Below are 25,498 nucleotides of genomic sequence, written 5' to 3' on the forward strand. Positions count from 1 at the left end.
CCCAGCTGGTCCTGCGCATCACACACACACACACACACACACACACACACACACACACACACACACACACACACACACACACACACACACACACACACACACACACACACACACACACACACACCCTCCATTGGAGCTTTGCTGGTCAATGATGCTGTGACCAGTGTTTGCCTCTCTAGTACCAGGATCGATCTTAGTCCAGATTTGAGCACTATAACTCAATTCTATTCATGATCCCCTTAAAACTGTAACTCCTCTTCTTTTTTTGAGAGGCGAGTGTGCGAGCGCAGGCGGCTGCGAGCTCACCTGCGGTGGCCGTAGGCGGCGGCCAGGTGCAAAGGTGTGAATCCGTTTTGGTGCGACACATCAGCGGGTGATCCAGAAGACAGCAGCAGCTTCACGCGCTCTGGCGGGGACAGAAAGATGCTCGCCATCAACAATCACATGACACCGCGTCTCGAAACGTGAGCAAATCAAGCAACCGTTGCCATGGATACCGGCTCTGCAGGGTATCGGTGGGGCAAATGTGCTCGTTGACGTCTCTTGATGAACAAATTCAAATTCTAAACAGCTGTGTTAGTTTGGAAAGTGAAAGAAGTGATGGGGCAGAGCTGGGATCATCGTGTGTGTGTGTGTGTGTGTGTGTGTGTGTGTGTGTGTGTGTGTGTGTGTGTGTGTGTGTGTGTGTGTGTGTGTGTGTGTGTTAAAGAGCCCTCGTCTGTGCTGAGGTAGTAAAAGGTCCAGCATCACAGACCATCTCTGTTAATGGGATCAGACAGCACTCATGTGATTAAAGATTACAGCAGCACGGAGGCTCCTGACGCGCCCGGACCAGCACTTCTGGACTTGTTGTGGGTCGGTCTCAGGGTTTGGGGGTTAAAATCCACCTCCATGACCTTAAACGACTCATTAGTCCACCTAAATTTGAATAGTAACAGATCTGAACTGAGGATACAGACCTGGACCATCTCACTACAGAGACTGTTTTTTACTGTGGTAAAACACCGGGGCGGGGGGTATAGAACACAAAAGGAAAGAAGTGTCGTGGGTTTGATGTCTGGAACATCCCCGTCGCGCTCAGTCTGGGACTCCCTTTTGTCTTTCAGCCCCGATCGCGCCGTTATAAAAGCGCGCAGCATCTTAACAGCGGCTTGTTTTTATCTAATTTCACACAAAGTCACCAGAGCGACGCTCCTCTGGAAACTAATCCGCTTCGCATTTAAGCCCATTTGAGGGGGAAATGGGCACTAATTTAAGGGGACGTTGACAGACAGGGATGTTAAAAGCACTCCAGTTAAAGAGGGAAGCTTGGTTACCTGTGTGTCCATCCTGAGCAGCAGCAAACAGCGCAGAGGTTTGGTTGAGGTTGTGGTGCGGGTGGTGAGTTCGGTCGGGATGATCGGGTGTGTTCCCCACGGCGGTGGTAGAGGAGGTGTTGACGGACGTGGAGGTGGAGGTGGTGGTGTTGGTGTTGGCGGTCGGGTCTGGTTGGTTAAGCAGCTTTGACAATAAAGTGACATTTCCCTGGGAAGCAGCTTGGGAAAGCAGGGGGCGCCTGTCCAGGGCAGCAGGCCCACCGCCGCCTAGAGAGGAGGCTACGGAGGGACACCAGCCTGCAGGGGGGAGGAGGAGCAGGAGCAGCACAGGTTAAACTGGGAGGAGGAGAGCAGGAGGAAGAGGGGGCTTCTAGAAGTGCTGAGCACGGGTGCAAGGAGGGATCGTGGGGGAACGAGAGCACACTTTAATTCCACAGAAAAATCAAGAATCGTCTCTGTCAGATCAGCAGCGGACGTTTCTTCTCGTGTTGAGCTCTTTGAAAACAAACCCGGCCCATCGGCGTTGGCCAGGAGCGGTTACGGGCGCGAGGATTCAAAAAATGTCAAAAAGGTCGAACGAAAAATGAAACGTGCTGCTGACGGAAGAGACGCTTTCAAATGTCGCAAACACAAAAGGGACAGTTACGACATGCTATTCATGTGTAATTACAGCGGGGACAGCATTAAAATATGAAAAGCATCTGAAATGTCCCCAAAAACTCCATGTCTGCTGCAGACGGAGCGTCTAAATAGTTATTCAGAGACCTAATGTGTCAGATATTTCCTCAGACTTTTCATACCAGCGTGATTCTACAGATTATAACACGTCAGAGGAAACAACAAGATTCTCCTTTTATCATACTCAAACATCCATCACAGAGTAACATGCAAACACCAAAAATCAAGTAAATATCAACTGAATCACAGCCAAAGAGGGGAAACAGGAAGCAGAATAAACAGGAAATGTAGTTTTAAGTTCAAAATCATTCTCCTCATCCTCACGAATAAGCAGATTTATTTATTAGGCAATATCATGCAATCATAAAATGTACAAACACTGTGGTTCTGATGCTGCATTTATGCTGGGAAGCAATCAAAAGGTGAAGCGACTGTATGAAGGAGAGCAGGAAGTGAGAGAGTGGTGGTGGCATGCTAATGGAGGAGAGGAGGGAAGGGAAGGGGAGGAGTGAGAGCAGCCTCTGGCATCAGCTTCAGAGAGGACAGGGGTTATAAGTGAGAGGATCCGTCTGCTTTGCCTCGGTTCCCGCCGTCACGACAACCTCGAGTCCCTGAGCAACGCAGCCAGGAGCACGTTAGCAACACGCTCTCACCGCTGGCCGCTAACGTGACGAGACAGGGAAAGGAAGGGCGTCCCGGCAGAGGACGCCTCAAGGTCGGAGGGAGAGACGGCAGAAAAGAGCGACAGGTCTCAGGAGGTGGTTTAGGACACCGGCTGGATTAATGCTGCGCTACTCTGTGCTTCATTCCTGCAGTTACAGAAATATAGTGGAAGAGATAAAGGGAGCGGAGAGGACCGGAGGGAGGTGGAGCCCTTTTACCTGATGCTGTTGCCAGGGGGCTGCCTGCTGAGGAGCGGGAACTACGGGAAGATGGAGCACTAATGGAAGAGGAGGTGGAAGGGGGGTTTATGGAGGAGGTGCTACTGACAGTGGTGACAGTGCTGACGACGGGGGGGCACTCTGCACATGCTGCTGCCGCCGGCTGCGGCCGAGGGCCCCGGCCAGGCCCCGGGGAGGGACACGAGGAGCAGGAACCCACCTGAGAGGCCGTCAGGGCTGGGACCAGGTCCAGGGCAGGTTTGGGTGGCAGCTGGGGTGTGGCTGGTTTCAGCCCAGCTGCAGGGGTGCGACTGCTGTCCCCCACCACCTTAATGGGCGGGTGAGGAGGAGAGGGGGTCTGGGAAAGCCCTGGCTTTTTTGGAGGGATGGGGGGAGGGTTTCCACGGTCAATCCTGGCCACAGTTGGTGATTTGAGGCCAATGGGGTGGCTCAGGCGGCCTGGAAAAGGGCCCCCTTCCGATGCAGAGTGGGGCAGACCCGGGCGGAGCGGTCCGCCACCTCCGGCGGGGGGGCTGGTGAACCGCGAGAGGACTTGCGTGACCGTGTGCCGCGCTTGCTGCTTGGCGGCGAAGTTGTCCCGGTTGGTAGGGGAAAGGTCACGAGCGGGAGGACTCTGGGACGCTGTGCCGTTTTGGTCCTGTTCCTGGAACTTGTAGCGCGCCGCCTGGACACGGGGGCTGACTCCGCTCGGTAAGCCATGAGGCACTTGACCCTCTGACCCATTTTCCGCCTGCGCCAGTCCTCCCGAGCTGCTGTGGGCGATGCCCCGGCCGGGCGTCTTCGGCAGACTCAGGCCCACGTAATTGGCAGGCGTGGGTTTAACGGGTATAGCGAGGGGGTTCTTCTTGGGAAGCTCTGCCTCGGCGGGGGGCAGGTCCGTTTGGCACGATGCTGTTCGAGAGCTGACGGGCTCTGTGGTGACGGAGACGGACGTGAGCGTTTTAGGCTCGGGCAGCGCGACGGTGGCGGCGGCGGCGGCGCCATCCTTCCCGTCACCCTGTTCAGTCCTGAGCTGCTCCACCTGCTGCCGCAGACCCAGGCTCTCCGCCTCCTCGCGGCCCAGCCTGGCGCGCAGCTGTTCCCGCTCCGTGTCAAACTCCGACAGCTGCTTCTCCATCTTGGCCTCCATCTGCTGGCTGCGCTGCCTCTCCGTGGTCAGCTCCTCCTGCAGGCGTCCGGAGGCGCGGCCCTCCTCCTCCAGGCGGGCCTGGAGCTCGTCGAAGCGCTGCGACTCCTCGACCACCCGCGTGGCCAGTTGCTTGCACTCGCGCACCAACATCATGACGATGTGCTTGTTCTTCTCGCGCTCGTCCTTCAGCTGCGCCGTTAGCTTGCGGTGCTCCTGTTCGAGACTCTGCAGCTGCAGCTTCTCCATCTCCAGCTGAAAGAAATCACACAGGTTGATTCTTTTATCTGAAAAAGCAGAGGGGGAAGTAGTATTTGGCGAGGTAAGGTAAACCGCCCCGTATCAAGAACTTCAGCGTGCGTTAGTGCAAGCACAGCGTTTCCCCGCTGCTTGAATTTTGATGACTTGTCAAAGCGCCGGCCTCCGTATCGGCTGCACTGCTGCTATTGTTAGCGCACAGCCAGCTTCAGGGGGAGTAACAGGGCTTAGCTGAGGCTCTCCACCCAACGGCCAAGACCCCCCCATCACCCTGACAAGCCTCGAACAAAAGTTCCGGTGACCTGCCTCCCCCGACCCTCGCCCTCCGCCACCAGCGAGCACACTACTGGATGATGCTACGGAAGTGCACGGGGGTGGAGGCCGTTTTTCTAAAGTACAGTAAGTACTAAAACTAGCTGCTAATTGGCCGAGGATTATATCTGCTGGAGGTCAACACATCGTGTGACACACTGGGATGGACTGAACCCAGTTCAGCGGTGAACTGGCGCCTGGTCGGGCACGTGGAGGATCACAAGGCTGCGTTACAGGGCTCAACCAGTAGGTGGCTTGAGATGGTTTGAGGGAGGATGACGTGCACCAGCGACCAATCACACCAGCCATTGTCCACCTCACCAGAAACTCCATAACTGCAGCACATTTGGCAACCTGGATCTGCTTAATATGCTCCATTCTGACATTAGGAATTAATAAGAGCTTTAATGAGTGTGATAATTGCTGCAGCAGGGTGTAAAAGTGATAATTATGCGCTAGCTCGCTGGCCATTAGCCGAGGAGCGAGATAAAAACCAAACGAGTTACCACCGGCAGCAACTGGGAGAAAACAGAAACAAAGACGTCGTCGGGTAACGACGTCATTAAGAAGTTCCACCAACGGCTGGAACCTTGTTTGTTCACCATCACGAGAGGGGGCTTCCTCACGCTTCATGACTGATTCATGAGGGAGTACATGTGTCTTCATTAAGCCCGTAACCCAATTCAGCGCGCCGGGCATAAAAGTGGGCCTTCGGCTTGTCTAAGACCTCATGGATAATTCAGCAAATTATTCACAGGAGACCAAAGAGGCAGGAAAGGGAATAAAGATAGCGCATGCAGTCGACCCGGCAACCCGAAGACCCCCTCCTAGCGCAGGGAACCAGGTCCTGGAACCCTACATACTGCAAATGCATCACTGTGTGTGGAAATCATGGAATTTTCGGAACCATCCATATTCTCCTGGTTATTTTAGAGCTTTTCATTAACATTTCCTCCTGCTCCCGACGCTCCCACTGCCTGTAGCAACAGCTCTGCGAGCGCAAGAACACGACACCAAAGGAAGGTCTTCTCGTTTCAGCCACGGCATTATTCACAAAAATAGAAACGCCAGCGGTATCGACGAGCTCTTCGGTGTCGAGGCACGTTCACGGGAATCGGGGTTAGGGTGAGAGTCGGGGCACAGGTCGACGGCGTCCTCGCCAGCGTCTGACCACGGAAAGGAAAGTATTGGGACGCTAAACTGGAGTTTACAACTTGAGAGAAACCTCATTCATCTTTTTGAACCTTAAAACTAAGCTGTGGAGCCACAACCAGGCCTGTCTTGGCAGAAATTATAGATAATAATAATAATAATATTAATAACAACAACAACCATAATCTCAACCACTGCCACAAAAACGAGCTAAAGCCCAACCCCCCCCTTCCATACCTCATCATCCATGTGGTTAAGGCACCAATTGGCTCAAAATATATCTGTTATTATTACAGAGTTCAGGGACGACACACACACACACACACACACACACACACACACACACACACACACACACACGGCTTCATATAGGATTTTCCACTCTATCACATACCCCCAATTATTCTGCCAACCTTTCACACAAACGCTGCCTCACATCGATTCTCAAGCACAGAAGGATGAAGAGAACGGGGGTGAAAAACAGGACAGAGCCATTACTGACAGACAGACAGACAGACAGAGACAGACAGGCAGGCAGACAGACAGACAGAGAGAGACAGACAGACAGAGACAGACAGACAGGCAGACAGACAGAGACAGACAGGCAGGCAGACAGACAGACAGAGAGAGACAGACAGACAGAGACAGACAGACAGGCAGAGACAGGCAGGCAGAGACAGACAGACAGACAGACAGACAGACAGACAGGCAGACAGACAGAGACAGACAGGCAGACAGACAGAGACAGAGACAGAGAGACAGACAGACAGACAGAGACAGACAGACAGAGACAGACAGACAGACAGACAGACAGGCATCGGGGGCTGTCCTGATACTTAGGGCCACATAATAAAATAAAGCCCAACACACTCGTTATGGACGCCCACCTAACAATCAACCGTCCAAAACAGAAACGACGCACCAGAAACGATGATGCAGCTCCGCACGTGCACGAGCACGAGCACGCCGCTGCAGTTCCCAACAGAGTTTCAGGTTGTGCAAATGGACAATAAACGTTCTCACCCTCTTCTGGCGGCTCTCGGCAGCAGCCAGCTGAGCCGACATGCGCTCCTGCATCTTCCTGCAGTGCGCCATGACGGCCTCCAGGACGGAGATGGGGCTGGAACCCATGGCCCGCCGCTCCTTGTCGCCTCCAGGGACCCCGGACTCAAAATCCCTCTGGAGAGCCAGAAAAGGGTCGGTCAGGTTGTAGTGGCCATATCGCTCCTGAAGAAACACCTCCTTCCTCTGAGCCTAGAGAGAAAAGAAGAGGCGCGTTTAATCTGGGAAATCTGGGAATTCTGGGCTTTAATTGGTCTCAGTCGGTGCGTTTCTCCCTTTCATTAGATCAGAACCCCCCTCGTTTACACCAAAGGAACCTCTTCGCAACCATTTACCAGGAATGGCGCCACTTTCTGACTGCGCAGGCTTGATGTGACATCATTCCTGCCACATCCTCAGCTTTCCCCGGAGCGGTCGGCTGTTTTAGCGCCGATTCCCGAGGGGAAAACACAACTATCTCCATTTGGAGCTCGGGAGAATGTGCAGAAGCTGCTCCAGCACGCGCCACCCTTTCACCTCGCCCTCCCGCCACAGGTTCTCCGAAACAACCAGCAGAACTCTGCCCTCCTCCATGTCGAAACAGGCCCGAACACAACTCTGGATGGGTCTCGGCTTACTGGAAGCTTCCAGCACGGCTGAAAACTGCTGCACAGCTGTGGCCGCTCGTGTCACCATCCGTCTTCTGAGCTCGACCGCCGGCAGAACGTAAATACGACGGTGACCAGCGGATGAATCAGAGCACAGAAATGAGGCGCGGAACACTCGGCGCGACATGACGGAGGGCTTTGCTGCGATTGTCCTGGCGTGACGTCCACTCTGGAACAATCCAACCATGGACCGATAAATCTCCTGATAATACAGTGGCTGCGTGTCACATGAGGCTTCTGTGTTGCCCAATAAACAGCTGAAGGATCAAGTCATCTAATTCTGTGGGTGAGCAAATCAGGACGAGGCACCGATTAAAACAAAAATCGGCGAGGCACAAACATTTGGAGGCTTTGAATGTGGAGGCGAGGGAAGGAACGCCAGGGAAGAACGGGAGCAGGACGCGGGAAGGCGTGCCGGCTGGCTTGGCCAAAGAAGGAGATGTCGAGAAGCGAGACTCGTAAACACGCGTGCGCGCAGAAGAAAAACACACTTCACGTTTTCTTTACGGCGTGTTTACACTGACTGACCATCGCCAGCCGTCCAGAGCGGCGTGCGTCTCAAACACGCCGTTAGAAAAGAACATTTCCCTCTTCGGAGCCTCCAAAGCGACGACGTCCTGCGACGGCTGGAGCCGCAGTTGGTATTTAGTGTATGTTGGACAACATTTTACCGGTTGTGTGGCAAAAATCTTTACAACTTCAGCCTGGCTCACTTCCTGTTCGGAGCTATGCTAACGCTCATCAATATTTACTGGTCGCGCTGCACGGGGGTCACAGGTCGCCCTATTAGGCTGCCCCAGTTGGAGCCAAATCCTTTGAGATCTCATCAGCTGTCAAACACCAAATCCCCTGGAGGCTCCATTATTGATCCCACAGATCCGCTGGTTGTTGTTAGAGAGGAGAGAAAAAAGAATCTTCAGATATACAAGCACATGGCGTCTGCTAGCATGTTTCCAGCAGGTTCCGCACGTCAATTCAGGTGGTTTCTGACACATTTGGACCAGGATGCTGTGCACCGCTGAGGTATTTACAAATGCAGCATTGGTGGAGGGCTTTGAGAGAGTATTATTAGCATCAACCTTTACCGGCATGCAGCACTCGCTGGGTGATAGGGTTCAGGGAAGTGGGCCAGAATTGAGAGAATCAGAAACGGATCGCTGCAGGAGGAGATGAAAAAAAGGGGAGGAGGACGCTGCCAGGAAGGACGGAGAGAAAGACGAGGCGGCTAAATAACAAAACCCGCAAGTGGGCCACGCACGGCCCTCAGGAGAAGCAACCTGAGGGGACTTGAAGGGCTACAAGAGCAGCAGTTGTCTCTTTTTCTGTGTCACCCAAGCTGATATCCAAGGAGAAGCTGCGTGAGGCTAAAAGATGCAGAAGATGTGAGGAAGGATTCGAGTACTATGGGAAACTGTGTCGATCAGGAGCTTTTCAGGAAGAATCTGACCAATTAATCTGGAGAACCCATTTATGCAAACGCCATCCCATCGTCTGCGAGCATGATGTGTACAATTAATTAGACAAATCCCATTAAAATGACTAATCAAAGGCGGCTTAATGTCCCGTCCATCGTGTGTTTATGCAAAATAAATTAAAATAGAACACCCGATCAAGGTGCCTCTCTCTTTTAGAGCTTACGGGCAAACAAACCTGTCATAATACCTGAAAAGTGTCCAGAAATCGCAGTTGCCATGACAACATAGATCAAAAGTGCTTAATAAACTTCGGTCATCTGGGCTCCAAGTCGATTTAGCGGGCGTAACTTTGTGTTCCCTCCTCTTGGGCCATTCAGAAGCCACTTAAATCTTCCCTTTGGTTGTTGTTCTGTTGTTGTTTGTTGCCGACCAAAGCTTCCCAACGGTTGTTGACCCTGTATTTATACCAACATATGTTTACTTGTGCACCGATTGTGCCTCAAAACATCATTTAGGCTTTTTGAGACCCTTCCTGTGCTGCTGCTCTCCCAGAGAACAGTCGTGTCGATACATCGACCTTTCTCTCCACGGGTTCTGGTCTCGGCTCGCCGTGGCGAAGCGTTCAGTCCCGCCTTCAACCGTCGAGCGCGTCGCCATCGGGGGAGTCTATGAAATGTTTATGGGCGGTTTTTGGGTGAAACGATGCCCAACAGTCTGCTTATTTCTTTACAGTCTTATTGGAATGTAAAGATCAATAGATGCTGCTCTGCATGGTTCAAAAGAACCGGACCTAATCAGTTAATGAAGCAGGGGCGTGTCTGGGACATTAGGCCCAATAATCCAATCAGACCGATGCGCTGCCTCCTCGGTCTGTAGCCGCTACACCAGATGATGCGGCAGAGTAAATAATTCATGGTGCAAACAGGAGATGAATCCTGATTCTGGTTCTTCATGTTTGCCCCCCATGCGTCTCGACGGTGCAGCTTTAATACACACAGAAATATCCAGATGTTGACTCTAGATGAGGGGGTTTGGGTTGTGCTGACCTCCCAGATGTCTCCAATCAACCTGGGCCTCATCCGTCATTCACCCACACACAGTCCGTCAGTTGCTACAGGAGTGACGCAGTGAGGCTGCTCGAACTTCCACTGGGGATCAAATCAGAATGTAGGAACCAGGAACAGTGAGGAGGCACCAAATAAAAAACGGGAATTAGGTGCTGGAGAGTCTGACCTCCAGGCTCTAAAGCCTAATATTTATATTTTCCGATTGAATTTGTCAAAAAAGCCCCTAAAAAACGTCCCTCCTGATAACGATGGCGTCCGTTCCAGGGCGAGTTTCAGCAGAGCACAAAGCTTCAGAGAGAGACGAAAGCAGCAAAAGACGGATGACGGTTGAGGGAGGGATCACGGAGGGGGTGGGAAACGAGCTACGGTCAAGTCTCTCCTCCGTCAGGCTGCGCTCACACACACCAAAGTGACGTTACGCAACGCGCTGGAAGTTCAAAGTGCGACTGATCCTCGTCTTCATCACCCAAAAGCCGGGCTCACGCCTCATTTCACCACGTGGGAAAGGCAGCGGGAGACATGTTGGGAATTCCTGGTTGGAGGCGGCGCGTGACGCTCTTCCCTCCACCGAAGGAGAGCTCTTTGATCCCGGCGATTCCTTCCGATACGTCGCCGACGGATGTCGAGCCTAATTTTCCTTCAAAGCGCTGAAAAAAGAAAAATTTTAGCAGGCCGATGTCGAGGCAACGCTGCTTCCCGCCTTCCACTGGGATGGATGTCAGGTGGGGGAGGGCAGCAAAACAATCCCGCTAATGTAAAGACGGCTAAGTTCTGGTTCTGTGCCACCAGCAGGAGGTTCCAGATGCAACTGTAGAAACTCTTATGTTCATCATGCCGCTGACACACATCCATAAATCCGGCAGCAGTAATTATTCTACTAATCAATAACTAGTCTGTGGCCTTCGGTATTGATATTGTGGCCAACTGCAGAGTTCAGCAACAGTTTTAACAACGAAGCAGGTGGAAATCTTTCGTTTTACCAGAACACAGCTTGTGCTTGACCAGACATTTGTGTCATTTCCTCGTTAACAGGAGCTGATAGAAACACACAGATGAGCCCGTTACATGTGTTGCTATGCAGAACACACACTGGAGGAGCCACGACGCTGGGATATTTTTACCCAGAATCCCACGTGGCTGCAGCTTTTTCTACTCATGTTTACCGAGATCAGCTGACGGCCTGGATGAAAGTTTGATGAGGGACCACTGTACACACACACACACACACACACACACACACACTTATTCTACAATTCTCTCTTTCACACAACGACCAATAACGATCAAGCTTCTGGGACTTCCGAAGCAGCTCTCAGAATCCTTCAGTCACACAATGCATACATTGTGGGTTGCTATGAGACGCTGAATGTCAGCCAATCCCCCCGCTAGAGACGGGCGGCAGCGTGAGAACAGTTGAAGCTGCGAGACTTGTCACTCGGCCTCCTCGAACGGCTCCAGCTTTTGGACCCCCTTCGGACCGGGGACCAACGATGCGAGACACGAGGGGTGGACGCCGTGTGTGAACCTCGGCCTCATCAGGATGTGAATTACACACGCAAACGTCCGACCTTAAACTTAACGGAATTGAGAGGCCTAAAAAGGGAAGTGTAGCCTCGGTCTGAGCTACACACGCAGCATCTCTAAATGACCCGCAAAGCTAACGCAGAGTTAACTAGGGTACAGTCAGATAACAACTAGCTTTCTGGACACCTCAAGGGTTCACACACACACACACACACACACACACTTCAGCTACACAACATGCACATTTTAAAACTACGATGCGAAGGGGGGAAACCTGAGACAAAAGGGACCGAGGCAAGTGTTTCATTTAAGGGATGTAAACACAGAGATTGTATTAGATGCCACCCCCCCCCCCCCCCACACACACACACACACACACACTGAGCATGACTTGCAGCTGTGTGTCTCTGCTGCCCAGTACAGTCAGCTCCTTATGGCCTATTTTTATCTTTAATGCCACAGTAAACCAACCCAGGCCTGCTGCTTGATTAAGCCTCACAGTCCCTGTGGGCAACAGCACAAAAAGCCCCCCCTCCCCCCACAGAACATCTGATAGGGAACTGGAAGTGTGTTTATTACATATTGCACGTGTGCGCGCGTGTGTGTGTGTGCTCAAGAGTTTGTGGAGCAGTCATGCAAATGCATCTTTTATTCTGATTAAATGTGTGTCAGCATTTATTTTCAGCTGATTTAACTGCACAATGGGGGAAAAAACCACAAAGGCCAACAGGCACACGCTGAACACACACAGGCACCCCATTAAAGCATGTACACACGCACACGCGCACACACACACACACACACACACACACACACCAGGGTAAACACTGAACCTGTGTGTCAGCTGTCAGGGCTGCTGAGCTCTGTGATTTTTAACTGATGGGTGATATCAGAGAAGCTGTTGGATACAATCCTCTTGGATGGCACCTTGCTCTCTTATTCTAGACACGGGTGCACACACACACACACACACACACATACACACACAGAAAACCCAACAGTGATGCCCAAGACAGAAGCTATAATATTCTCTGAAAGAAGCAGCAGCACATTTTTCCAGAAAACACTTTAAACATGAAATAACCTGAAAACCAAGTGATCGCTTGTCCAGCAAAGCCTTCAGGACCGAAGCTTCTATTTATAGAACATCCCCAGAGAGCAGGTTATGACCAAAAGACCAAAGAAACGCTGCTGAGGAATGAGTGTGTTCCAACAAACCCCTGCAAAAACCCCAAAAAGCTTCTGCTGCACGAAACTAGCTGAGCAGAATTTGGTGGAATGTTTGATCCCACCTGCAGCACTGGTTACCTTCAGAGCTACTTTAATGCTAAAGGCATTTTAAAAAAAGCCATTTTAATCAGCTTTAAATGCTATTTTAATTTAAATGAAAAGCGAATGAGCGAAGGGGGCGCTGAGGGGATCAGCCCCTCGCAGACATCAGGAGGAACGTGTAAAGTCACAGCTGGGGGCTCCTGCTGAAGAGCCTGAAGACGCTGGCTGCCTGCTCTCCTGTGCATGGGGGGGGGGGGATTAACGGCCAGCTTTTAACGTTTCTGCCACTTAACTCTTTATATCTAAAGTGACCCGCAAGGAACTGGGATTACTGGCTCAGTCAAGTTCAAAAACAATAATTATATACACACACGTCACTTTCTTAGCTGCAAAATATCCACGTTTCTTCATCATTGAGATGTTTTATTAGTATCAGAGAAACAAACGTTAAAAGCCGATTTATTGTCGGGCTGATGTGGGGGAGGGGCACTGGCAGAAGGTGAATCCTTGAAAACGAGGGTTCTTCCCGATACTCCAACCCCCCCACTGAGCACTGCAACTAGATAAAAGCAGAATCCAAACATGGACTTGATGGAGTTGGACAGTTCTGGGAAACATTTGTTCACTCATGTTTGGTGGCTTCCGACTGTAATTAAAAGGGACCAAAAGGTTGAGTACAATCTGCAAACTGCATCAGATTTAGGGAGGAAAGGGAAAAGTTGCACCAGCAGTAGTCGTGTCCTTGTGCTCCCCTTCACCACGTCCTCTCTTCAGAGCCGACACACAAGTTTCCTGTGAGAAATCGCTCCCTGGCAACTCCGAGCAAGAATCGGCTTTCGGCTCCAAGAAAAACTAACTCCACATTAGAGCGTGAACCTCAACTTAATCTTTGAGCCCAGAGTCCTAAACCTTAAGTGCCATTTTGGTTTCTGGCGGAAGGCGCGCGCCGGCCAAAACCTCCACCACGCCGTGCTAAAGCGTTCTCTCTGCAGGTTGAAACCCAAACTGGTCATCAGGAGACTGAAACACTGGCAGGGACGCAACCATTGGCCCAACACGCCCCCGGTCCACTCCCAATGCCCCCGCCGTTTACAAAAAAATGCATACTGGGGCTTCCCATAAAGAGACCGCACTTTAATGACGCGGCGCCTCCTGGCAGCGGTAAAAACAACAGCTCGCTGCGCTGAATTAAAACAGTGTGGGAAGGGTGGAAAAAAAAGAATCCTGCCCGGTGATGGAGGCTTGTGGTGGAGCAGCAAAAAGGGCTCCGGTTCGATCGTAATCGGGTCAGAACGACTCCACCAGGGCTCGGCCTGATGAGGGAAGAAAGCTGTGGAAAAACAATTGAATTAAAGCTCCGCTTGTGGAATCCTTCCCTCCTCGGCGCTTCATATCTGGCTGCGAAAGACGAGTTTATGCTGATCCAGAACTGCTCAGCAATTCGGTTTAAATGAATAAAAACAACAGCGGCGGATTCTTCCGATCGGCACGTCTGCATCCGGGAAAGAAAACTAATTAGAGTGACGATGGGGACTGAATAGAGGCCGGCACCGATGGCCGTGACAGGCGAGAACCGGGCTCAAGAGAAATTTGGTTTGAATGAATGACGTCACCAGATTGTCAATAAGCTTGTGAAGCATGAGGTCGGGTTCCTACACAGCTGAATAGCCTGGTTATTAACGACACTAAAGGGCGTAAACAGCAATTTTAGTGTATCCTTCACACACGCAGACAGTGTAATTAAGGAATTTACAAGCTGGCTTATACCCGCTAGGTCCCTCATCATGTTATTTTATTCATCCATCTTCTGGAAAGTGCAGCGTGTTCCTAACCAGGGGTGGGATTGAACCGCGTTGAAGATAATCCCGGGTTTTGACATGCATTTCATTTCTGAGGCGGTTCGGTCCTCCAGATGTGTCCTCCGGTCTCCTGTCAGGATGAGAAACTCCTGACGTGTCGCCCGGCAACTTTCTCCCCGCCGACGCACAATCGTTCTGTTGATTTGAGCAGAAATTGACGTCTGGGGAGAGAACAGAGCGGCCCCAGTGTCCCCGGAGCTTTGCGTCTAGACAAAGCAGCAACTGTGCTCGGGCAGAACTCGCAGCCCCTCCTCGACAGCACTTTCTGCACCCAGTCAGTCACGACCTCCGCCCCCCTCCCTGGACAAAGTGTTCTGATGTCCTGATAACACCACGGCAACAAATTACGCCGGGAAAAGAAAAGTTGTCGGATCGGAGAGGAATGTGAGGGAAACCAAAGCAGACGGAGAGCCGGAGCAGCTACCCAGTGCTTCTAAATCTAATTGCTTTCACTACAATGCATCATCACTTTGGGGGGGGTGCATAACACTGCAGGGAGGTGTGATCGATTAATGGCTGAAATGGAAGAAGAGGTCGAGGTGTGCCCCCCCCACAGTGACTCATCTAAAAAACAGCCAAAAGTTGAAGAAATCGGTGCTTGACGATGGTTCAAACTATGTAAACTTGTGGTAAATTTACTGGCCTGAATCTGATCATTCATTTACAACCCGTTTACCACATTTACCACCAGCACCGGGGTCACAGAGGACGTCACATGGTACCTGCATCTGGGCTCATTTTCTCCAGTTAAACCGCTTCACTTTATTCCGCGATAACCTGGAAAGTTGCCGCGCTTCCCTCCGATGCCTCTGGCGGTGGCAGCGGGTTATCGGGCCCGGCAGATGACCGTAAATATTTCGCGCGCGGCAGAGAAGAAAGAAAAGGTGGCGTGAGATGGAAAACCAAACAACAGAACACATATTTTTAGTTTCTGGTGACCCGAAGTTGGCCGCTCACAACCGCCGCTCTCATTCTGCTCCAGCTGAACACCCACACTGTTACACCTGAAGGCACGGATGCAAAGAGCCCAGACGTGTGTGTGTGTGTGTGTGTGTTTGTGTGTGTGTGTTTCCACCTGTCGCAGGCTCCGTACACACGCATTTAACACGCCGTGTCCAACATATTCTGTTCAGATTTCCAAAAATTCCTCATAAGCCGACACTTTCTGGCATCTCCATTTCTTATTACATTGATGACAGTGTGTGTGTGTGTGTGTGTGGGTGTGTGTGTGTCCTCATGTCGTGATGCTCTCATCACACAGCAGCCACGTCGTTACCGACCAATAAGAACCTGGAGGTCTAGTTTGGAAGGATGAGGAGGCAGCTGAAGAACAAGGACGCTCAAGCAGCCAAATAAATGAATAAAAAAAGATCTGTCAAAAACAAATTACAGGGTTAAAAAGAACAGAGAAACTCAAATCAGAGAGTCGAACGTATACATGTGCTCCATATACGAGGAGGGCAGCAGGAAAATAAGCTGCCAAGGCTGAATTATTTAATAAAAGGATAATTACGCCGCCTAATGAGCCTCTCCGACGCCTCAAATCAGCCAAGTTAAAGCTGGAAAAACCCAACACGACGGGGTTCTCTCCCAGATCTCGTGTTAAAGAACCTGGGATGGTCAAACTGTAGATTCATCAACAATGGACGATCATTTTGGAACAATTTCCAACAGAAGCAGCGAAACAGCCGATCCGGCTTCCACACGACCTGCTGCGCTGGGGGCTCTGGTCCCACGTGGGTGAGTGCACGGCTAAAGCACTTCCCATAAAAGCAGACATCCTATAAAGTAACTACATCAAGGATGCGGCGTGAGGGGAGGATGAGGAATGAAATATAGGCCTGTGTAGGACTGGGGGAGGGGAGGGGGGGGTCACATTTGGAAAGAGAGGATTAAGAGAGGGAAGAGAGAGAGGATGGCTGCCGTGACCCATTTTACAGCACTTCGCTGAGCGCTCGTTTTAGTTATTTCAAGATATTTCGCATGTAAGAGGACATACATGAGGCACTGATGGACCCCCCCCCCCCCCCCACACACACACACACACACACCCACACACACACACACACACACCTGAAACCAAGCTGAGGGTATTTGCAGGAAAATTCTGAACACTTCTCACACAGTCGGTTCTCCATCAAACACACAATTAGAAGTTATTTATTTATCGATTCAGACTGGATCCAGAAAAGCTTCCGATCCGATCCGATCCTCCGATCCGCTGATCCCGATCCCCCCCCATTCCGATCAATGAAATATGAGAACATGAACCAAAACAACGTCCGACGTTTGAGATTCTGGACATTTTGTAAAAGAATACAGGTGCACAGAAAGTGCACGCGCAGCCGCTCAGACATGCTCTTTCAACTCCGAGACAGCCCCACCCCCCACCCCCAGCCCCCCCAGGAAGGATCCCATCTGACAGCACTTCAAACACCAGCAAGAAGAAGAAAAAAAAAAATAAAATAAAAGAAGTCATGACAAGCAGATCTCCAGAGACAGAGACGCCAACTAATGGGCCGTACCACTTCCAGTTTAGAATGGGGGGGGAGGAAGTGGTGATGTGCTGCAATACTACAGTCCCAGTGTTGGGGCGGGGGGGGGGGGGTCAGAGCATCATGGGATTGGCAGTCATTTTCAACACAATTCATAACAGCCTGAGGGGATGAGATTTGGATTATCACATCAGCGTTTCCCTGACGACACCAAACCGCCGGAGATCTGCTCATACTTCGGCCCGATGAGCGGCGAAGCGAGCGGCGTGACGGAGGAAGAGCAGAACGGGCGGTGCAAAAGGCCGTTCTAGCCTCATTGCTAAGTGCTGTCAGTGGGTGGCAGTGAAACATGAGCCCGGGAGCTCGCAAAGAACGGGGGGGGGGGGTGTTACTGGTTGCTAGGCAGCCCACCGATCAGATGCTGCGTGCTACAGAAAGGGTTAAAACCAGGGGTGAACGTGTACAAAAGCCTCGGTTTTAGATTGAGCATCACAGCTTCGTCAGACTTGATGCTGGTTCAAACAAGCTTCTAATTAACCAAATTTACAGTCCAAATCCTGCCGGGGGAGAAACGCTTCTCTCGGGCCACCGAACCGGGCTCAAAAAGATGGGTCGGACGAGGATGAAAAGCGTATTTCATCTACATCTAAGGAGGCTCCAAATGCAGCTTGTGGTCGTTCTCGTTGACTTTTTAAAACAACAGGGATGCTGCGCAGAGCTGGGCAGAAGGTAGCCGAGCCAAGGACCCACTTGTGGGGAAAAGAGCTGAACAAACAGTTAAAAAGACAAACGCGGCGCTGAGTGTGTGTGTGAGCGAGCGTGCGTGTGTGTAGGTAGAGCTGGAAAAGCCCAGCAACAGGGCATGCCTTAAATAGCTAGATGGTCAGAGATAATGTGACACTGGAGAAAGCTGGATGGCCCGGGGCATGTGTTGTGTTGCGCTAAGCATGTGCGAGCTTCGTGAGCTGGCCTGGTCATATGGCAGATCACGTGACCTCCCCGGGAGGCCCGTCCACATCAGGACGGCCGTCCGACCCATGCGGTTGATCGAAGACGGCAATAGAGCGCGGCGTTCTATTCAGATACACGGTTAAAGTAGTAAAATGCTGTCAAATCTGGCTAACGTGTGTCAGCGAGGCAGGAGCAGCCGTAGCCACGTGAGCAGAGAAGCGTTTATGAGCAAATGCAGAACTTGCCGGTGGCCTGCAGCCAAACGCTTAATCTCCATTCTGGCCGGCGACTTCGTCCACTTTGACTCTACACTACCGGTGAGAGCGGCGACGCCGTTTAGCGGAACACCTAAACAGACTCAAATGCCGGCTGGCGCTGAGGAGCGGGCGACCCGCGTCGCCTTCGGCCGCACCAACCATGTGATATCTCTGTCGTTTGGCTAATCTGCTTTTGGCTCCCTTTCTTCTTCTCCAGCACGAAACCTGATAGGGCAGCTCAGCCAGCTTTGGCCAGGAGCTAATTAATCTGCGGCACCAAAGCCTCCAAATAATACCCCTGTGGCACAAACAAGCGCTGCGACCGTGCCAAGTTGTTAAAGTCGGGACAAGCGTCTGGCACGGGAGCAGTCGAGCGCTGAACTGGGAGAACTGGTAATACAGATAAAAAGGAGCCTGCGCTCCAACTTCAGTCCCTCTCAGACCATTTGTAACCGTGCCAACTAACGATGCTGCCAGTTAGCCCATTTAGCCCGATTTGGGGGTTTAATTTTGGGGGTTTTGATTCTCTCTGCCCCGACATGTTTGCATGGAGCCACGCTTCAAATTGGTCAAAAGCAGACTGGACTGCTCCGAGTGTACGTTTAGGTGCAGCTAAAACACACAGCAGACTAGATGTTCGTGCTCAGCAGGAGGCGGAAAGGACTCACAGAAGAGGCGAAACAGCCACGAACATCGTTGTGACCTGGGACCTTCGAGTGGAGCGAAGCACATGCACATGAACATCGTGTCCTCTCGACGTCCCTGCAGCTGGTGGCCAGATGATGCTTTTCTCCCTCCATTATGCAGAGGGACGGGGTGAATAGAGACCCAAAAAAGTGGCTGAATGGGGGAGTTTGGCTAATCCTCCCTGTCACGCTGTCCCACACGACAGCACCTCCATTTCTTACCCCTCTCTCACAGCCCCCCCTTCTCTCACTCACTCTTCATCCTCTTTGTCCTGATTAGGTTTGACAATCTCCAATTCTCATTCCAGATACTTTCTGATTATCTCTCCATGCTCATTCCCTTTCCCTCCCCTGCTCTTCCTCCCTCTCCTCCTCTCCCTCCGAGGAGGCTTATCAGCGTCTGAACAAACAGCCTCATTGTGTTTGGTGAGAGCAGACGGGACACAGACAGAAGGCTCCTTTCTGTTAAACCTGGATTGGATATCCATCCGCGGAGGACACCGAGCCTTCGGGGAGCCTTTGGAAAACATGGGTGCAGTGGAATAAGAGGCTAGCTGGAAAGTATAAAATGATGCTAATTACTCAAGAATGAAGAGAAGATAAAAGGTTTCCGTCAGGTTGGACAAGACACTGATATGTTTCTCTCAGCTGACACAGGGAAGCATCGTTATGCAGGTCCCACAGGCAGTCATACTCAAAAATGAACTTAATAGATATTTTTTTAGCCACCAAGTGATGGAATCACTCACAAAAGTGCAGTTTAGGTGTAAAAGTCAGTGGCTTTAGGCTTCTAGCAGGTTGCATGCAGACTGTACAGCTCATAACGCTGGACTGTGACATCGCCTCAAACGTTACATTAAAGCGTCCACTCAAGAGACAAAATAGTTCAAGACCGCTCCTGAAAATCCCTCCCGCTGTTGACAGTATCGACGAGCCAAGAGTGGGAAAATGCGATTTCAAACTTGAACGTGACGGCGCTGACTCGCCGCTCTGCTGCAGTCACTTCACATTAACGTCCTATCAGAGAAGAAGAAACAGAAAAGTAGAGCGTGGAGGCACCGAGGCACAGATCCTGGCCTAAATACAGATCTGCAGAGGGGAACACGGGGGCACGCCAGCGTGCGTTCGCATGCAAGTGTGTGAGCGAGCGAGCGAGCGAGCCCGGGAGCAACTCTTCAGGACGTGAACGCACGAGCGCGTGCTCCGAAAACCGCCAACAACCAAGTGAAAACATGTGACGAGATAGTGAATCTAGAAAGAGAAGGGATTTGACATTTCACCAAAGCAAATCATGGGTTTCCAGTAAGTACAGCGGAATGGAGGCGACCGTTTACACAGCAGGTGCAGATTTGATTACGCCGACCTTTTCTGGCGAAAACCAACCGGTCACTCAGCCAGCAACAGGCGAGCAGAGCGGCCGCTTATCGGAAAGAACAGAAAGGACCCGGCAGCGCGGAGCCCCGGTCAAGCACTCAACATAGTTCTACAAATGTGTCCGCGCATGCCCTGCTATCAACGGGTTCGGACCCGCGCGATAGCTTCGTTAGCTTGTGGCGTGGACTCACCCTCAGGGCCTCGATCACCAGGTCACGGGCTTCCAGCTCTCCTTCCATGATGCTCAGCAGAGTGAGCAGCTCCGGCTTGCTCAGGTTATCCATGTTGAACTCGTATTTCTGGGGGGGGGAGAGGTGGAAACAGTTGGTGAGAGAGAGGTTTCATAATTTCTAATCAAACACTTCTAAAAGCTCTTTATTGTGCAGGTAGAAACCACAAACTGTTATTAAATACATTCCATTGGCTTCTCACACTAATTAAAGAACAATGCCATTTAATAACGTCATCGAAATCACGATATTAAGATGCTTCTTTTTGTCCTGACGAGGACCCGCACGATGCGACGTTGACCCGTTAAACTAGCTCATCTCTCAACACTGCAGTGAATGTGCAGAGACGGACACTTTTCCTTTTCCTGGTCACATCCCATAATGTTAAAAAAAGGCAGCTGGTCAGTCGACATTCCAGAGCTGTGGCATTAAAGAGCAAACAACGTGGTGTGTGTGCGCGCGTGTGTGTGTGTGTGTGTTCTGCAAACAAAATACAAAAGGAGGATGCAGCTTAACAGAGGGGATCAGCTCTGAAGCTGGAGCTCACTGGAAGTCAGATTTTTTTATCATCTACAGTTTTGGCCGCTGGTGCCGCCATCTGCTGAGGAACGCACTTCCAGCTGTGTTACTGGTGTCTGGAAGCATTCCACAAGGCTATTTATTCAATCAAACCTCAACACACCACAGAGAAGAGGAAACTGTAGTAGCCAAAGAGCCACTCGGCCTCTGGAAGATGTCTGACGAAGAGGGTACCTGCTCAATCTCTGGCCCACTTTTCCTTTGTTTTTTTGGAAGTAAAACTATTCCCGGGGGGGGGGGGGGGGGGGGGGTGTTCACATTATAAATCCACAGGAATAAACACGGCGAGACACACTCCCTTAAAAAGGGAAAATGGGAGGGTTCTGCAAGCGAAACCGTCCTAAGACAGAGGAAATGTCACCACTGTGCCAACACAAAGGTTGGTCTGTCTGCTCGTTAATCCAGGTCATGTGATCCGCGTTTCAGCCAAGACAGTTTCCACAAATGCTCATTTTGGTGTCAATCTGAGTCTAATTTAAAGTGTGTGCGTGTGAGAGAGAGAGAGTGAGAGAGGGAGAGAGAGACCCCCCCTCGGTGGACATCCCTGGGGTGAATTCTCACGTTTATTGTTGTATCCTGGAATAAACGTCCACGACGGTCTTAAATGTCACCGTGCCGCTTCAACAGTCAGAAGATGCCACGTTGCTTCTGGGCCAGCTCCCATCTAGTCACGGCTCCATCTATGCTAACTCGTGGCAAAAGAGCCGTTTGCCCGAGGGCGACGGCAGAAGCCCCGCCCCCCTCGCCGCTTCCACTGACACGTCCTGTTAAAATCCGGGGACGGAGGCTCTGAATCGGTGTAAAACGTCTCGCCGCCTTTTAAATCCGAGCCTGGAAACCGAAGCAGGAGAGATTTCATGACACATCGAGTCCTCCAGCCCCCGCAGCGGCGTCACCGCTCGGATAGCTGGGCCGCTTGTGCACGCTGCACATTTGAGCCCTGAGCCGTGCTGTCACGAGGCCCTGTGGTGGTCGGGGGGGGCGGGGGGGGGGTTGGCGCCTGCGTCCCTCTCTGGCATTTCAGCACGGCGAGCAGGTGAGGGAAGCCGGCGCTAATGGGTTCCATGAGCCGTGAACTCTGCGGCGAGGGCATAGCTGCCCGGCCGGAGCTCAGAGGCTCGCCCTTGGCGCCGGTCCGCTTAATGAGACCTTCCTCAGTTTATTCCAAACCTCGAGGGACGCCGAGCGTTCCTCAGATGTGCGAGCTTCCTCTCGACTCCGGTCCCGTTAGCGTGAAGGACAAAGCGTGATTGGCGTACGTAAAAAGGGTTCCTACGGTTACGGGGAAGGTTCCGGGGGACTAATAATCCAGTATGAGACCTTTAAAAGAGCAGTAACGTGACCCTCCGACGGCACCGAGCCCGTGCACACACAGTTCAAGACGGGTAACGTGAGAGCACCGGTTGCCACGGTGATAAGGAGAAGCCACCGTGACTGGGTTGGGTTATGGCTGATACCCGATACACGTAATCAGGTCGGCGTTGCCGGGCCCACACAAAGGCCCCTTCACCTCCATGGCAAACCGACATCTGAAAACATGAACCCGGCTCCGCTCCGCGTGCTCCAACGGCGCCGCTGAAATCAAGACGATGTTTTCCGCCTTCTTGGTTAACCGACGCTCCCCTAAATTACACAATTAGCCTGTCTGATGACCTCTATTACTTGTTTACGGGAACATTTGAGCCCTCGGGTCTCTGGGAAAGAAATTTGGTTGCCAGGAACAAGAGGCGATGGCATTGCAGCCGCTCACGCTGCCCCCCCCCCCCCCCCCCCCCCCAACACGGCAGCATGTAAACACCAGCGAACGCTCTCGGCTTCCATTACACAATGATGGAAGAACCGCCTCACACTTTTCCCACTGTGTCAATCATTGGGACAGGACAGGATAGAATGGGGGGGGGGGGGGGGGGGGGACCGGTGATCAATGCAAAACGAGTTTGATCAATCATTTCCTTCACGCTGCGAGCGGGAAGATTCCACAATCACCTGGTGCAACAGGTGGGATCCTTAAATACAGCCTTTGTGGAGATCAAAGGTTTTCTGACGTACCTTTCATCTGGTTCCCATTCATCCGTCCTCACTGTGTCTGACTCGTATGGAGTCTCCCCTCATCGATCAGCCAGTGTCCTGCGCTCTGATTGGCTGGAGCTGGACGCAGTCTAGTCCATCGTGGCCGGAGCTGATCCACAACCCTGCATCGAGCCCAATACGTGGCTCAGCGCTCCAGAGAGAACGTGCGCCGAGCCCGAATTCTGCCCCTGTTGCCCCTCATATACGTACCCTGGAGGTTTTGAACCCCTGACCCGGAGGCACAAACCGCATTACAGTTGATAATTGGGTGACTCTGGGGCAAAAGCACTTAAACCCACCCCGCGAGAACGCACCAACAGGCTGTTAACACGTCACCATATTCTAGGGTAAATGGCTGAAAGGTGCCTTTCGTTGACCTCTGACCCAACCCGCTCTGGACTGCAAGGGTCCCTTCGTGGCCCTCGCAAACGAGAAACTTCCCCCACCTCAGGCCAACCATCAAAGAGCAAAGAGCTTTATTTAACCACAGCAGGCATTGGCAGCAGCGGGGGCCGGGAAGGGTTGGGGGGGGGGGGGGGGGGCACGAAGCCGGAAGCGTCTCTTCCCTGACCGGAGGATGAGGAGGCCGCTCGGCACCCACGTCTCTGCAGCACCTGTTCGCATGGATGAAAAGGAGCCTCCAGGCTCTTCAGGGCAGAGAGTGTGTGTGTGTGTGTGTGTGTGTGTTGTGTGGGGGGCTGACATGATACTCCCAGCTATGCCAGCTGAGTCACTGAAATTAAGACCAATTTAGAAAGGTGTCTAGTGAACCTCTATTCCCACTCTTCTGCCTTCCACCCACCGCTGCATCTCCCCCCCCCATAACACACACACACACACACACACACACACACACACACACACACACACACCAGCAACTATCAAATAAAATAAAGGGAAAGGGATGCAGAAGCATCACAGCACTTCCGGTGGGCTGACACCACCGTGACAGGTTCCGTGACCCCTCCGTGCTCAGGGGGGACCCGACTCATCACAACTTGGGGGGGGGGGGGGGGTGCATGTGCGAAAAACCACAAGCAGGCGAGAGCAAACCAGCGCAGCTGCACCTGGAGGGGCCACAGGAGCGGAAATCTCCCGTTTGCGGGGGCCGCCTGCAGCTTTTTGCCAGGTGAGGTTTTTTTTTGCGTCGCGTCACAATCAGCTGCCCAGGTGTCATTTCCCAAATATTAGAAGACAGTGGAATAAACCGCTACAGGCTCTCAGAATGAAGCACGCAGACTGATCCTGTTGCGACTTATTTACTGTGAATTGTGAGCTCCGAGGATCAGGAGGTTTATGGGCTGCAGATGAAGGTTCGGCGGGTTCGACGCGTATTTCTGCCGCCGTCAGAGCTGCTCCGAGTCATAAATCCCCCCCCAAACGACCACGAACCCCCGTGTTTTTCCTCCAGGCAGCGTCTCGCTGACCACCGCTGTTGCTCCACCAACCAGTCGGTTCGATGCGCAGCGCGTTCCGGGCCCCCCCCCACCCGACACGCTGACCGCCCGACGGCCGCGAACCTCGACTGTTCGCGGGTGTTTCTGGAAACCTCCGGGGTCTTACCGTGTCGACGCTCCCCAGCACGGCGGTTGCCAGTGTTTGTACCGGAGGAGGGTGCTCCCCGCTGGCTCCCTCCGACGCCATCTTCGTACTGTAGCGGTCTGCTGGAGTGAGGGCGCATCCGGCACTCGTTAACTATTGCGCTGCTGAAGGCAAACGACGCCGCGGACGCCCATCGAAAGGTGAAGAAGAGACGGGGCTTTCGAACCGGAGGAGAGGCGAAAGAGCGCGGATCGCGACGACAGGTCTCCGCCGTGAAAAGCCCAGAGTGTGCGGGGTTTGCGGGAGGAGGCGGGCACTAATGTAGGCGTGGACCGGCCGACGCGTAAAATCCAGATGCGAAGCCGCGGTGCGCTCCCAACAGGACAGGAGGCGAGGCAGGGGGAAGATTGACAGGAGCATTTGCCGGCCTCCGGGGCTACAAAATAAAAAGGTAAAGGGGCGTTTTATCCCAGGAATTCAGTGACCTGCATGGACACAACAGATGCAAGATACTTTACTGAGAGGCAGGTGTAAAGAGACTAAAGACTCTAAAGACTCTAAAGACTCTAAAGACTCTAAAGACTCTCTGCTCCACTATTAGCCGGTCCATTAACACTGTGTCCAACTTGAACCAGTCCATTGAGCCTCCCTGCTGTCCTATAATCAATCCATTTATGCTGTCAATCCCAATAATCCAATTAATTCAGCATTTATGTGCATGTAT

At 52.1% G+C, this 25,498-nt stretch overlaps 1 protein-coding gene across 2 annotated transcripts in view; it reads right to left on the reverse strand.

Annotated features, from left to right (window-relative positions):
• cttnbp2 (cortactin binding protein 2) overlaps positions 1-25,085 on the reverse strand; it is a 35,182-nt gene extending 10,097 nt beyond the window's left edge. For both annotated transcript variants that reach the window (XM_029841704.1, XM_029841703.1), the window contains exons 1-6: positions 24,796-25,085; positions 20,545-20,652; positions 6,768-6,998; positions 2,876-4,277; positions 1,317-1,613; positions 307-406 (exon numbers count right to left, since the gene is read on the reverse strand). In XM_029841704.1, the coding sequence (XP_029697564.1) occupies positions 307-406; positions 1,317-1,613; positions 2,876-4,277; positions 6,768-6,998; positions 20,545-20,652; positions 24,796-24,876 (2,219 nt within the window). In that variant the 5' untranslated portion in view covers positions 24,877-25,085. The remainder of the gene's footprint in view (positions 1-306; positions 407-1,316; positions 1,614-2,875; positions 4,278-6,767; positions 6,999-20,544; positions 20,653-24,795) is intronic.
• Between the last annotated feature and the right edge of the window lie 413 nt (positions 25,086-25,498).

Source organism: Takifugu rubripes, chromosome 9, assembly GCF_901000725.2.
Source record: "Takifugu rubripes chromosome 9, fTakRub1.2, whole genome shotgun sequence".
NCBI lineage: Eukaryota > Metazoa > Chordata > Actinopteri > Tetraodontiformes > Tetraodontidae > Takifugu > Takifugu rubripes.